This window comes from Typopeltis vanoorti, chromosome 22 (genome assembly GCF_054136105.1).
Source record: "Typopeltis vanoorti isolate ZY-2024b chromosome 22, IOZ_Tvanoo_1.0, whole genome shotgun sequence".
Lineage (NCBI taxonomy): Eukaryota > Metazoa > Arthropoda > Arachnida > Uropygi > Thelyphonidae > Typopeltis > Typopeltis vanoorti.
The window spans coordinates 16,178,755-16,194,354 of NC_143570.1; the positions used below are offsets into that span (position 1 = coordinate 16,178,755).

At 35.5% G+C, this 15,600-nt stretch overlaps 1 protein-coding gene across 2 annotated transcripts in view; it reads left to right on the forward strand.

Moving 5' to 3' along the window:
• Window positions 1–15,600, forward strand: part of LOC150094184 (metabotropic glutamate receptor 5-like) — a 178,501-nt gene that overhangs the window by 124,719 nt on the left and 38,182 nt on the right. For both annotated transcript variants that reach the window (XM_090412018.1, XM_090412019.1), the window contains exons 3-6: window positions 9,476–9,722; window positions 10,209–10,441; window positions 13,095–13,338; window positions 14,307–14,481. In XM_090412018.1, coding sequence (XP_090268144.1) covers window positions 9,476–9,722; window positions 10,209–10,441; window positions 13,095–13,338; window positions 14,307–14,481 — 899 coding nt within the window. The remainder of the gene's footprint in view (window positions 1–9,475; window positions 9,723–10,208; window positions 10,442–13,094; window positions 13,339–14,306; window positions 14,482–15,600) is intronic.

Sequence of the window (15,600 nt, forward strand, 5' to 3'; positions counted from 1 at the left end):
ATATATACTTGGAATTAGAAGTTAAAATAACCAAGTTTATAAAATTACTTGGTTATCCTAATATACAATATCCCTAAGTTAAAAAATATATTACATCTATATCTTCTCCAGAGATTTTTATTAAAAATAAAAACACCTTGTTGCAACTTCTATAGGTAAAGTTGATAAGTCTCCGTATTACTATAACCTTGGTATAGGGGCGTAATGGCGGTTGCCAAGTGTTTATATATGTGATCAGTGATTTAAATAGTCGTTATGATTTTCTGAAGAAAAGTTTATTTATTTTGTAAAATATTTGCTACTGATGCTGGTAGATCGATTTGATCTACGGGATATTTATATATAGAGGTAAGTGTTCTTCATTCTGTGAAACATTTACTACCTTTGCTGGTAGATCGACTTGATCTACGGGATATTTACATTGGGCTCTAGGTCCCACTTCTCAAACTTTATTTTAATAGAGTTGTTGCCTTCTGTTAATCATGACAAAACCTCTCAATGAAGGCATATTTGAAGAAGTTTACAAAGAATTCCTAAGATTAGGAAAACTTTTGAGCGACAACTGGCCAGGAAAAGTAAAGCTCTTAGATACATTCCCCCCTACAGCAGTCACAGAAGATAGGATGGATGATTCTAATGAAGGAAGTATGTTGACTGAACCAGAATCAAGTCACTCCACGAATACAGAGAATGCTGCATCTCAGGATAATACTCCGCAGTTTGTGGAAACCAACACAGAATTTCAAACAGTCAAAAAGAAAAGGAAAATCTCCTCTACTGCAGATACACCCAAAACAGTGGAGATAGAACCAGATAATGTAATTAAAGAAAGGGTACCTCCAGTCGTCCTAAGGGCTAAGGAGCACTGGACGTCCGTTGCATCCACAATGAAATCTTCAGATATCACCTTCATTAAAGCCACAAACACAGAAGAAGGGATTCGCATACAACCTAAAACATCATCAGATTACAGAAAAATGACCAAACTTCTAGACAACAACAACTTGCCATATCACACTTTTGCACTCAACAGTGAAAAAAATTTAAAAGTAGTGTTAAGGGGAGTAACTGAAACATTACAAATAGAAGACCTCACTGCAGACCTCCAACTTAAGGGATTTAGCCCAGTTAAAGTCAGCCGAATGCGGAGAGCTGATAAAACACCCTATCCCCTAATTCTAGTAGAAATAAGCAAAGACCAAAATCATATATACAATCTCCAAACCATCTGTGATCTAGTCATAAAAGTTGAGGCATTGAAACATAAATCAACTACAACCCAGTGCCATAGATGCCAGAAGATTGGGCATGCCCAACGATGCTGCAAGGCCGAATTTCGTTGCGTTAAATGTGGTGGCAAACATGCATCAAATGAATGCCATAAACCTCGTACACTTCCAGCAAAATGTGCAAACTGCGGAGGACCACACCCTGCAAACTATAGGGGCTGTATAGCATTTCCTCAAAACCAAAAATTACAACTCAAAACCAGTAAACCTCTTCAAGAACAAGCGTCTTCCCATCAAACCATAGTCTCCACAACGGATGGAAGATCGTATGCTGAAGTTACAAGATCAACCTTCCAAAAAGACCCAAAACCAAAGCAGTCACAGCAAACCAACAAGCCTATCCTACTGAACATAACAAGTCACTTAGGTGAAATGCTTGCTGAACTCCAACAAACCAACCCAACTCAAGAAGCCAAAGATATCATCTTAAGGCATACACAATCACTCTTTATGGAAATTCTTAATGGATAAATCTAAAAGAAAACCGAAATCATTACAAATTGTTTCATGGAATGCAAATGGTTTATCTATCAAATTACAGGAGCTGCAGGAGTTTGCAGCAGAAACTCAAGCAGACATCATCCTCATAAATGAAACACATCTTCGTCCACGTGACAAAATCAGAATCAATAGTTATAGCACTTACCGAACAGACAGATGCTTTGCTAGAGGTGGAGGCACTGCCATCTTTGTGAAAAGTAACATAAAACATAATTCAATAGCAGAACCCCAAACAGAACACATGGAAACTACAGGAATAGAAATACATATGGAAAATACAAGCAGCATTACGATATATGCAGCCTACAATCCCCCAAATAAAAAACTCCTTGAATCTGACTTAGAGGTGATACTAAATACAGGCAGAGCAGTGATTATAGCCGGAGATCTTAATGCCAAACACTCAGTCTGGAATAGCAGAAACTCAAATATTAATGGAAGAATACTCAACTCTTACACCACTTCAAGAAATATAACAGTAATAGGACCCACTGAACCCACACATTATGGAGCTACCGGTCGTCCTGATGTACTAGATATAGCTATATTAAAAAACATAGCGCACAGCTATCAGATACAAGCAATCAACGACTTAAGTTCTGATCATAACCCCATCATATTACAACTAGGCACCATACAAGATATAACAGAAAACACCACCGCATTTATAAATTGGAAACAACTTCCCTCAGCCTTCCAGGAAAACCTTGGTCCAATACCGCATATAACATCTGCTGAAGATGTAGAAAAAGCAGTGAAGACTCTTGAAAAACAACTGCTGACAGCTATAACGCAGGTAACAAATATAACCAAATGTACACCATCAAATAAACTTCCACAGGATATAAAACGTCTTATCCAAGAGAAAAACAGATTAAGAAGACAATATCAGAGAACAATGGACCCAGCGGATAAACAAGCAGTCAATAGAGCAACAAACCAAGTTCGATATGCCCTAAAGGACCACCGTAACCAACTCTGGAATAACAAAATTCTCCAATTAAACACAGAGGATCAATCAATATGGAAAATGATGAAATCACTCCGTTCAAAGCGTTTTACATTTCCTCCAATCCAAGGTGAATCTAATGTTGTCTACAACGACGAGGAAAAAGCTGAAGCATTTGCTGACAGTTTAGAAAAACAATGCAGCCCCAATTATATCAATACAGATATAAATTTCATAAGTAAAATTCACACCCAAGTGCGTAAAATAACTCAAAATGCCTCATTCCAATCCAATAACAAATCCGTATCACCAACAGAAGTATATGAGATTTTAAGAAAACTAAATAACAAAAAGGCTCCAGGTCCAGATGGAATAACAAATAAGATACTCAAGTTACTTCCTCGCAAAGGGGTTATGCATCTAGTAGCCATCATTAATGCCATCTTCCGGCTAAATTATTTCCCACAACGATGGAAAATTGCCGACGTTTTCCTAATTCCCAAACCTGGGAAAAATACACAGTTTCCTGTAAATTACAGACCAATCAGCCTTCTTTCATGCATAGGTAAGATAGCCGAACGTGCTATTCTCACACGGCTTCAAGAGGCAACAGATATGAACCATATAATTCAAGATGAACAATTCGGCTTTAGGAAATATCACTCCACAACGCTACAAATTTACAGAGTTATCGAACATATAACCCAAGGGTATGAATGGCACCAACACACTGGCGCAGTTTTTCTAGACATCACCCAGGCATTTGATAGAGTATGGCATCATGGACTAATTTTTAAACTACACGAAGTTGGTATTCCATTGCCACTAGTGCTACTTATCAAATCATATCTACACAACAGAAAATTTAAAATAAAACTCAACGGTATCAGATCCACGGAGAGGAGAATCACGGCCGGAGTACCTCAAGGCTCTCTACTATCTCCCCTGCTCTTCTCCATATACATGGCAGATCTCCCCAAACTGTCTCCAGCTATCACCGCTCTGTATGCCGACGATACAATCATTATAGCCAGATCCCTCCGTCCACACCTGGCCACAATCAAGCTGCAGAGAGCAGTCAATGAATTGGAGGATTGGTACACCAAGTGGCCTATCGCAATTAATCCAAACAAAAGCTCTGCAGTACTTTTCACCAGACGTAAGGCAGAACCGAATACAAGCATACAAATGTTTGGTAAAATCATCCCTTGGCGCAATTCTACCAAATATCTGGGAATTCATCTTGATAGACGTCTAAACTTCAAGTCACATATGGATAGTGTTACCACTAAGGCAAGTCAGACTATAGCACAGCTATATCCACTTTTGAACAGGAACAGCTTCCTAAGCATAAGCAACAAAATCTTACTTTTCAAATCGGTAATCAGACCGCAACTAACTTATGCCTCTCCAACCTGGGGTCACACGACTAAAAGCAACATCAACAGACTTCAGATAATACAGAATAAATGCCTAAGAATGGCATTTAATGCCCCATGGTTCATCAGAAACACCCAATTACATCAAGAAGCCAATCTTCCAGATATTAAGACCTACATGACAAGCATTGCAGAGAAATTCTTCACAATCACGGATAATCACCCAAATCAGTTAGTTCGACAGGCAGCGGACTACAAGCCCTCAGATCGTTTCAAACATAAAAAACCGAAATCCTCCATCGCAAGAGAAAGCTGATACAGCTTCAATGCTCACAATGAGCGGGTAAATTACCCACAATAATCTCATCACCCACAATCTAAAATCCAGATGAAGGGATAAAGAGTCAAGGACTCAGTCCATCAACCAATTAAGTTCAAGTTCAAGTTCAACCTTGGTATATTTAGGGTCTAGCTACTCACTGAGGAGACCTAAGAAAAGGTTGAAACCCGTCTCCGTAGTGACCTCACCCATAATGCATTTCAGTATACATCTTCTAGTGAGATGTGCTTTACATTATGGGAAAATACTCAGAATAGTGATCAGAGCTTTACCCACCTTTTACAATGAGTTGCCCTGTTGTAACATCTTTAGACTTGAACTTTGTTTCAGGCGCAAACTTAATTGTTTGCATACTTGGGATTAGGAGTTAAAATAACCAAGTTTATAAAATTACTTGGTTATCCTAATATATATATTATAAATATATATAAATTCATCAATAAAATCTGCCTCTTGAGGCAGATTTTCCTCTGTTGTAAATCAATTCAGTTCCTCGGAGATATACACTCTTGTGGTTCTGTATACTCAGTCCTATCATGCTTTTAGTTAAACCTTTAGCGGAAATTAACCCAAAGGAAGGGAGCTTCTTCGATAGTTTAATTATATCAGAAAGCGCCGTATAATCCTCCAGGAAAAAAAACGGAACCAAACGTTTCTCCATCTCAATGCAATAAAATGGAAAATTAAAACCATCAGCGGGGAAAATTGTATGCAACTCAATTTTCTTTCCCGACAAAATCCGTTCGCTAACCGTAATTGGCTGCGGTATATTTTTTGTCACGAATAATACCACCTATGGATTATATTATTTTGGTTAACACATCATCGAGCAATTGAGTGATTTGTTTTTAAACAAATGTAAAGACTGCAGCTTATGTGAACGATCAAAGCTTCCCGCTAAATAAATAAAATATTTATGCGTAAATAAAAATTCTTTTATCGATTTAGGAATTTTTCTTCCACCTCTTACGATTATTTCCTTTTGTAATTTTCATTTTATTTATTTATTTTGCCTTCACCAACTTCTTTTATTTAATTCGCAATGATAGAAAGATTTTTTCATCTAAAGAGCAAGAAGAATGCTGAAATGCGATTCCTGTTTATGACTTATGTTTGTCAAGCCATTCTACGTTTTCCTTCCGATGCTCTACTGTAAGGATTATGTGTTCTGCAGAGAAGCTCGATTGACGTGAATTTAACAAACGTAATTCATTCATACTAAAGATTTTATGGAGACACAACACACGTGTTAGAATAATTACTTTACTTAACATTAAGCAAATACCAATCGACGTTTCGACCTCTGTATTGAGGCCATCATCAGGAAAACATACATGTGTACAATATATAAGCTACATGACGCTGCACTATACAAAAGTAAAATGAATCTAAATGTTTGTTAATCATTTATCTTAGCCTGACCTCTGGTGAGAAAAAACGGAACTATATTAAACAATTTCTACAGTCCTTTCGTATTGAGATTTTCTTTTGTCTGGGGTTGTTCTGGTTGCTATATGGCGAAAGAAAAGATGAACACAAACGCCACATTAAATACTTCCATTATGGTAAAACAGGCCTATCAGACCACGCACTCCAAACATGCCACAGAATCGACTGGAAAAGCACCAAGTCATTACACCGCACCAAAACCTGGTTTGAAAGAAAATTCAAAGAAGCTTGTGAAATGCTAGAACATCATCCAAATCTGAACAAAAATGAAGGATTAATTATTCCAAGAATGTGGAGGACCCATCTTCAACCCATATAGCAACCAGATCAACCCCAGACAGAAGAAATCTCAATACGAAAGGACTGTAGAAATTGTTTAATGTAGTTCCGTTTTTTTTTTCTCACCAGAGGTCAGGCTAGGATAAATTATTAACAAACATTTAGATTCATTTTACTTTTGTGTAGTGTAACTGGTATATTGTACATATGTATGTTTTCCTGATGATGACCTCAATACAGAGGTCGAAACGTCGATTGTTACTTGCTTAATATTAAGTAAAGTAATTATGCTAACGTATGTGTTGTGTCTCCATAAAATCTTCACCTATGAATGCTGACCACCGTGTAACCTTAAAGGAAAGAATTAACAAAAGTAATAATTAAAAATTTTAGATTTGGGGGATTTCAAGATAAAATTGAGACCCTGCTTTCGATCTTCATCCTCGTAAGGCTGCTGAAAACAGGATAAATATCGCTTATAATTAAGTTGCAGTTAATGAGTATAGGAAAATCCTTAAATCCTTTTATCGAGCGGTTTACTCGACGAAAGGATTGTGGTTTAATATAAAAGTTTGACTCTTTAGCAGTCTGTGAGCAAAATCGAAAAAAAATAATTTATAACAGATTTTTGTGTTTAATTTTAAACAGCATTTAATCAGAGGAAAATGATCACATCATTCACGTTTATTATATTTGTGATAAAGACTTTGTTGTAAACAGATCGTGGCAGTATTGCAACATGGAGGATAATCGTATGGTTTAAGATAACAAGTGGAATAAAGTACTTGGGACAAGTTAATGGAAAATGAAGACGAATATATTTTAGTGACTGTTTATATTTAAGTGATATTTTATTTTGGTGCCCTCTATGTGGTACACTAAGTACAAATTACCAGGAACCAACTGAGTTTAAAATGGATTTCTTAATCAGTTCCCCTTTTCTCTTTTGCACAGAGTTAAGAAAATTTAAAGAACATTTGAAGACACGACAATACGATAATAGTGTTATATGACAGTGGATTGGGAATTCAAACAATGGCAAAAGTACTTTTGAATCCCAAATTCTCTGCCAAGTACAAAGTAAAAGAACACCTGAAATAAAAAAAAGAAAAAATTCTTGATTGCCGATGATGAAATAGCTTTGATATGTTGTGTCCGAATAAAGTGTGGGTTAAGGCCGTTCCAAGAATAGTTATATTTGGAACGGCCTGGATTGTTTTCTGGATTATTATCATTTGTAAGGACAGTGAAATAAAGTCAGAGTTTAGTAGCATCTGAATTAAATACTAGAATGTCTTGATCGTGAGTTAAGGAAAAAAATATCAGTATTATAGATATTTTGTTGGTTTTCTACAATGTATAGTTTTTAAAATAAGAAGAAGAAAATGAAAGCAATTTACTCTCAGCAAAAGTATGGATAAAGTTTACAACCAGAGTATATCACTGATAAACAGAAAGAGAGAATAAAGGAATGAAAAGAGTTTTGAAGTTCTATTATTAACAACGACCCAACAGTTACTCAATGTCGAAGTCGTGAAAAGTTCTCCATCAATGGGTTTCTTTATTTTCTAAAGGATTGCACTCATAGGAAAGTCATGGGATAACAAAGATTTGTATTTATTGTTGGAAGCAATCCGATTGCGTTCGTTTCGAGAATTCAGGATAAATCTCAGTAGAACCGAATACAGTAAAAACACATAAATGAATCTTAAGTTCAATTCTTTTGATTTTTTTCTAGTGAGAAAGTAGGTTTAGTTAAATCCTTAAGATTTCATCAAAATCGAGGGAAAGACATGATGCTATTTTTTAATTTTTCCCAATTAAGGTATTATAACAGAATCCGGGATGTGAAACACGTAAAGCCCATTGTGATTATTGGCTTTACCTAAGAGTTATTTTTTAATTTTATAAATGTGATTATTTTAATAGTTTTGGACTCGACGCTAATTCAGTTAGCATCAGTCCAAATAAACGGACTTACTTTATTATTCAGGGTGTTTACATACTGGTTTGTTTGTTTCATAAAAAATATATTTGATGTTGGTTAGAAGACGTCAGCTCAAACTAACTTAAAATGCAAAGATCCTTATTTGCTCAATACTCAGACTCAGTGGCGGCTCGTGGCTTGAAATCGTGGGGGTGCTGCAACTTTCGAAATATACATACACACTGTAAGTACAGTGTATATGTGTTTGGATAAAATATTAAAATTATGGTAAAAATTTAAAAAAAAATTAAACATGAAAAAATATTGTTTACTATCGATAAAATTATACAAGTTTAGTATAATTCAAAATTACTTAAAAATAAAATCCATTATCAGAACCCCAATAATGTTCTAAAATAAAAACTATAACAAATCTTTAATTGTAATGTCCAAATATTTAAAGAGACGGAGTAAACATGATAAGCACTACGAACACTCTACTAAGGGCGCAAACTGCATATAAACAACAGTGGAACTGCGCGACGGACAGTGCCGCATTACGCTAGTAGCTCGCATCTCACTATGACGTGCATATGCTTGCGCGCGTAGCAATATGACACTGTAGTAAACACAGTGCTGCTAAGTGCTACAAGATAGATTTTTATTAGTTTTTTATACAAAATAAGAGAATTGTATAGGATTGTTGATGATAAAATTAAATATTACAAGCAAATATAAATAAATTAATAAATATATTTATGTATCGAGAAAAATAGGGGGTGCTGCAGTTCCACAGTGTCTACGCACAAGCAGTCCCCTGCTTAGACCTAGATCTAATGCAGTTTGGAGATGGAGACCTCCATCCTATGAGTAGTTCCTGAAAACATTGCTTTAGTGTAGAAAGTAAAGGAAACTGATGATTTAGAACATTTAAATGAAGAAAAGTTATAAATTGCTGGGAGAATGAAATGATAAATCGAGACTTAAATGGATATTTCAGATTCAAGGAAACTTTTTAGTCTATGGATTTTAAGAAGTTTGATTTATTCTGCGGAAATCTTTTGTCCACACATACTGTTATAATGTTCAAAGTCACAATGTCCTAACAACCAAATCATTTAAAAAAGAAATTAAGTCTTTAGTAGGGCCATCTTCTCCACGAACAATACACAACAACAACAGTTGCCCTGGAGATACAATCATTAGCCATTGTTCAACCAAACTCTGGTTCGTAGCTATTAGCTTATTGGTTGCCTTTACCTACCCTTATTAAAACCGTTTCGTATATTTGAAATTATGTGTTCAGGTCGCTTGTTAAGTTCTCTCACAACATAAAAGCCATAACGGTTTTCTTGTTGCTAGGCAACTACGGCGGGAGTGGTATGGATGCTTTTATCAAGTTGGCGCACGATTCGGGAATCTGTATAGCAGCTACCGACTCTGTGTTCAGCAACGCCGAAGACGCTATGTTTGATGCCGTCATCCGAAATCTCCAGAGGTATCCTGCAGCTCACGTTGTCGTCTGTTTCTGCGAAGGTATGACTGTTCGGGGACTACTGAAGGCTTCTAGGAGAATGAACGTCACTGGAGAATATATGTTTATCGGAAGGTAAGAGACCCATTTAAATTTACTTCAATGGAACACTGTGTAAATAACTGGAGTATGTAATGCATGAAAACGATTTTTTAAAAACTTAAAATACCTTGAAATATATTTCTGTTGTGCTCCATTTGGTGTTTCTTACATTTAAAACCACTTTTAGAGTCGTGGAGTTCTATAAGTATTTTTTTTTTCATTTTGGTCGTGTGTTAAGATATCAGAAATAGAAAGGAGAACATTAAATTAAAGATATTGTGGCAAAAATATAAATGACGATATTAAAATATAAAGGAGAAAGTGTACGATCTTTTCAGAACCTGCAATCATTTATTTCCAGGTACAGCTAACTTGGAAACCTTTGATTAATTGTTGGCCAGCATTGTTTAAACGTAATTAGAAGCATATGCAACAATGTGCTCAACAATATCATAGTTTGTTAGTTTCTTTTAATGTTAATGGCAAGCTGTTATCTAATTGGTTTGTTGACTCTTTCAGTGATGGATGGTCTGACAGACACGAGGTAACTGATGAATTAGAGGCAGAGGCTCTTGGAGGAATTTCCATTCGCATTCACTCAATGTACGATAGCACCTTTGATCCCTATTACTTTCATCTGAGTCCACATCGAAATGACAGGAATCCATGGTTTAGAGAATTTTGGGAATTCCGTTTTAACTGCTCTTTGGATCCATTCCAAAAGTCTTCCAAGTATAACAAATCATGCTCAGGTACGTTATTAGTTTCTTTAATAGAAGATTGTAATGAAGTCTCTAAGGTGCAGACCGTACTTAATGAGTTGTAATTGAAGACAATTCTTAAATTTACTGCCCTCGAGTGGCTTTAACGTAGATAAAAGATAAGTCACGTTCTGGGAGAAGGAGGAGGAGGTCGTTACTATGGCAACTCGTAGAGATTTAAAAAGATGGAAAGAGGGAAAAAATATTTCTCTTTTTTTTTATGTTGGGCACTAACAGTTACCTATTGAATAGGGTTGCTATAGCAACAAGTTGAAGAAGTAAAATACTGCGCGTTGCGGAGCCATTTTGTTGCACGATGTAATGTTCGTTTTACGGGAGTAGAAAGGATAAAAAGGAAAACATTTGTTGCCGATAATCAAAAGGCCGAGCGTTTATTGATAACGAGTTTAGCACTTTGAAGAGGTTATCTTAGAGTGCAAACACTCTTCAAGGTTTACACTTGGTCGCATATACTTAAAAAATCAGGAGAAAAAACAAAAAAATTCTACCTTGAGATGACACTGGCTAATTCACTTTCGGCTGAGAAGAGTTCATAAATATGCGGGTTCCCAATCTGGATTCGAAACGCGACTTAACAACACAATATAGTTCTTTGCACTGCGATAATAGATGAAATGTTTTTCTCTTGTAAGAATAAAAACAGCAATATTTATTAAATATATATGAGCAAATTAAAGGGAAAAAACTTAGAAAAACAAGGATGCTTCTTTATCTTTTTAGAAAGCTTCTAAGTAACTAATTTTAAGACACCATTTTATATTTCATATCAGAAGACATTAACAAATCGGTACATGTAAAACAAATGTACGCGGTGTCATTTACCCGTGTGGTGGCCGGGATAGCCCTAATGTAGCTCATGCATGTCGTACGAGGCGACTAAAATGGATAACCTGGGAGGGTAATGAATGGTCATGCTGTAGCCAATGGAGTCCTAACTGAGGCTCGGCTATTGCTGTTACCCTCCTGCCATGATCAGAACTTTATATAGCTCAATAACACCTTGTCTTTACACTGTCCTCTACAGATAACGGGGAAGATGAAAAGCATTCTTGATTTTCATCTTCCCCGTTATCTATTGTTAATGTTTTGAAATCATGATGATGATTTCAAAACATTAACAACGTAAGATAATCCTAAACGGGTTCCTTTCAGAAATCGCATTGTGATATCCACGTGTACTGTAGACATACTGATCCGACTTGACAATCAATGTTTTAATAATGACTCCAAAGAGGAAGATTTCATTGACTTTCATCAAGACGGGAGTAAAGTAATATTGGTTCGATTTGTTGTTTTTCAAAGTAGTCCAAATTGAAACAAAATGCTCATTCACGTTCTTGATAATCGAGTAGACTTGCCTGGATTCCTTTGGATGCGGTAATCCTAGGACTTTTCTTGATGGTGACTGTTTGCAAAGATTTGAATGGTTGCTGCATCATTCTCAAGCGGCAACTTTTCTAATCTTTATCAGTTGATAAGATTTATACATTCAGGAATGTTTAAAAGTATTCTTTAATTTAAAAAAAATATATCAAAGACTCGAGCATTGTTTTCAGACGTTGAATTACTCGGTCGGATATGAATATAATGTTTCTCTCAGAAAACGTGTGTTTTTCTCGATTTTAAAATAACCAAACTAGCCCATAAACACACCTAATTGAAACACTGGTCTTGTGGCCTTAGGATCTGATAACACTTTTAACAAATCAGCATTTGATTCCGGAACTTACGTGGCAAACTTCCAAATCATGCGTCATGATAGAACTGAGCAAAACAAGATTTGCGACATCTTTAGCAAAGGAAACGGATAAGTATTTTAATATTTAATATATAAATACATGCAACAATCCGCTCTGAGGAACATATCGAAACAGTCAGCTACGTTGTAATCATTTGATAAAAAATGATCTCAGTAAATTAAATACAAACAAGATTACTGTAAGATGTCTTACAGAGTGTTTCCCATAGTGGAAAAGTTTTGTCACTGTGAGGCTAACGCACGTCGCTCTTGTGGCGGTGAAACTGTAAACAATTCTTACTTTTCTCTTGCAAACAACTTTTACTAGTTAAAAGAACTGATTCTGCCGGAAGCCAAGTAGCCACGATTATGCCATTTCGCTTTTAGCACAACGAAGAAATGGACGGAAATGTGTGTAAATTGGCAACTCCGATTCTAGGAAATGACCTAAATGGAAAAGAAGAAAAAGGGAAGCAACGAAATTAGACGGCTGGTTAATGTCTAAAAAATTAAGCACCACATCCTGTTGGAGAAAATTAGGTGGAGATTAATTTCTTTGGGAATACATTACAAAGCCAAAAATACTGCAATAAAGTTAACTGATATGTTCATTTGTATTTTTGAAATCCGCATGCGAATAATTGTTAACATATTTCAAGGTCCAATTGATATTCAAACTAAGTTCATTTTTGTCGAAGATAACAATGACTGAATTTTATGGTAGCTTAGCATTGTTGCAAAAATTGTAATTTCATTTATTAGTGTAAAAGCCAATAGCAAAACGTATATTTCATTTAAACTACTATCGTTGATGCCAATATTACAAATATGGGACATTAATACTTTCAGGAAAAACAAAATCTAAGATTTTGTTTTCTTTTATAGGTAATGAGACCCTAGCAGATCGGTACAAACAAGACACAAAGATGACATTTGTCAAGAAAGCCATTTATACTATGGCGTATGGATTGCATAATATGCAAAGAGGAATGTGTCCAGGACAGACAGGTATGTGTTCAGCTATGTTACCAGTCAACGGCTCAGTATTTCTTCAGTATCTCATGAATGTCAGCTTTGTCTGGGGTAATGAGACTGTACTGTTCGATAATAATGGAGATCCACCAGGAAGGTAAGAGAATTCATTGAATTTGTATTATTATTATTAAAAAATCTTTTTCTAAAACGAATAAAACTATTATGATAGTTTGTTTATATTCTGAACAAAGTTATATTGTCTTTCATTGTTGAAACCAACAATTACATCAGTTAGTATACTGCTCATTGTTGAAGATAACGACAGAAAGTTGTGTTGTTGTTTTCAATTGTTGAAGCTAACAATAATAGAAAGTTAAATTAGTAGCTTCCATTGTTGATCGTAACAATGACAGAACTAAGCCTACAAAATAAAACCAAAATACGATCCTGCATGGTGAAAAGAGATTCTATAAATGTCTTTAACCAATAAAAGTTTTATCTACTGTTTATGTTTCTTGATATCCACTGATAATTCCTTAAACAGTTGAAACTAGCAAATATATTGGTTTTATTTCAAGAATGTCGTGGCTTCTATTCCCAGGTATTGCCAGCGTACTTGCATTCTTTCTTTCTTCCAATGCTAGTAAGAGAATGTGATATACACGCGTTCCATTGTAAGCGACGCAATTATGCCCTACTTAAAATACTTTTTATTTCCGGATACGGTGAGCGTTTGGGGAGTCGTAGAAGGAGTTGCATGGAGCCATTTTCAACAACTGTAACGAGTGTGGAAACACAGAAGGAGGTTCGGATGGTCCTCTGGAGAACGGCAACACAAGAGAGCACTAAGTAGTTTAACTTCGTGTGATTACGTTCGCTAGAAAGGAAGAAGGGATCTTAAATGTCGATGCTGAATCGTACGACTTTCCGAAAGATCTTAACGGAGGTCATCAAGCGGAGTTCAAATTACACCGAACAAAACTTAATCGATCTTTCTGTTTTGAAGTATCAACCAAAAACTATTTAACTTTTAATACTGTTGTTATTTATGTGTAGCGTTTTTTATAATTATTTTTTTCAATATTAATTCTTTTTAATTACTTATTCTCTGCATGATCACAGGTACGACATCATGAATTTTCAGTTCAACAACGGATCGTACGAATACGTGGCCGTTGGTACATGGATCAGTGGCAAATTACTGATAAAGCGCCCTCTGCAGTGGAATAAGAAAAACCACGGTGTGACAGTTCCCGAGTCTGTTTGCAGCAAACCATGCGAGAAAGGAAAAGTGAAGGTACGTAATGGAAATATTTTCATTGTAGTTTTTGCTAAAAATGCTTTGAAACATTTATTGTAATATTTTATATTGAAAAATTTAAATTAAAAATTTGAAACAAATTGTAGTACGTGTTGGTCAAATGAGCAGACATCTTGCCCATTTGACCAACATTTTATTTATTTATTTGCTATTCTTTCTTTCTTTATTCTTTGCTCTTACGAAGACCACGCTTCATAAACCATAACAATAGCATTCTTGTATTGTGATGTCATTCATTGTCATTGCAATTGAATTACGATGATTTGCAGTGTATGTTTGTTGCATAACTTACAATAATCTAGCATAATAATACCCCAGTTAACAGAGTTAGGAAACCTAAAACGTGCAGAATTGATCAAAGCAGTGACAAACTAGTCATGATAGCATCACATGTTAAGAAAATACAACTACACTCGAATAATAATGAACTTTTATTGAGGTTCAGTGTGAAAGTGGCTAATAACACGGATCAAAGAGGGGGTCTCGTTCTAGTAGGTGCGTAGTTGTAGAAGCGGTTATCATGTCGACATTTGCTAAATAATGTACACAGCAGCTGACCACGTACACGGACACACGGAGAGCACACAATGAATGACTTGAAAGTCGGCGATAACGGGTAATGGCCAGCCTCGAGAATTGCCAAGCAGGAGCGCTATAGTGAAACATCGTTAAGCGGGGTATTGCTGTGTTTGTATTCCATGATATATATATATACATGCATCAGAAGATGCTATATATATATATATATATATATATATATATATATATATATATATAGCATCTTCTGATGCATGCAAAAATCCCTGAAATGGCATTCATACTAAATTTCATAAAAATTCGTCTAGATGTTTTATGTTTACAAACGAATAAGAAAACACATGGAATCTAGTAGTTACTAAGATACTACTGAGTTATATATTCCATGAATAAATGCATTTAGGTTGAACAAAACCTTTTCAATTCATATACGAATATCTCATATTTCTGCCACCAGAACAATAACAGTTATACAAGGCGAAAAATATTTCAAAACATGTTATACTTATTTAAATTTTTATTATACGTTGAGAAGATTGAGTAGGAAATAAAGCAGTT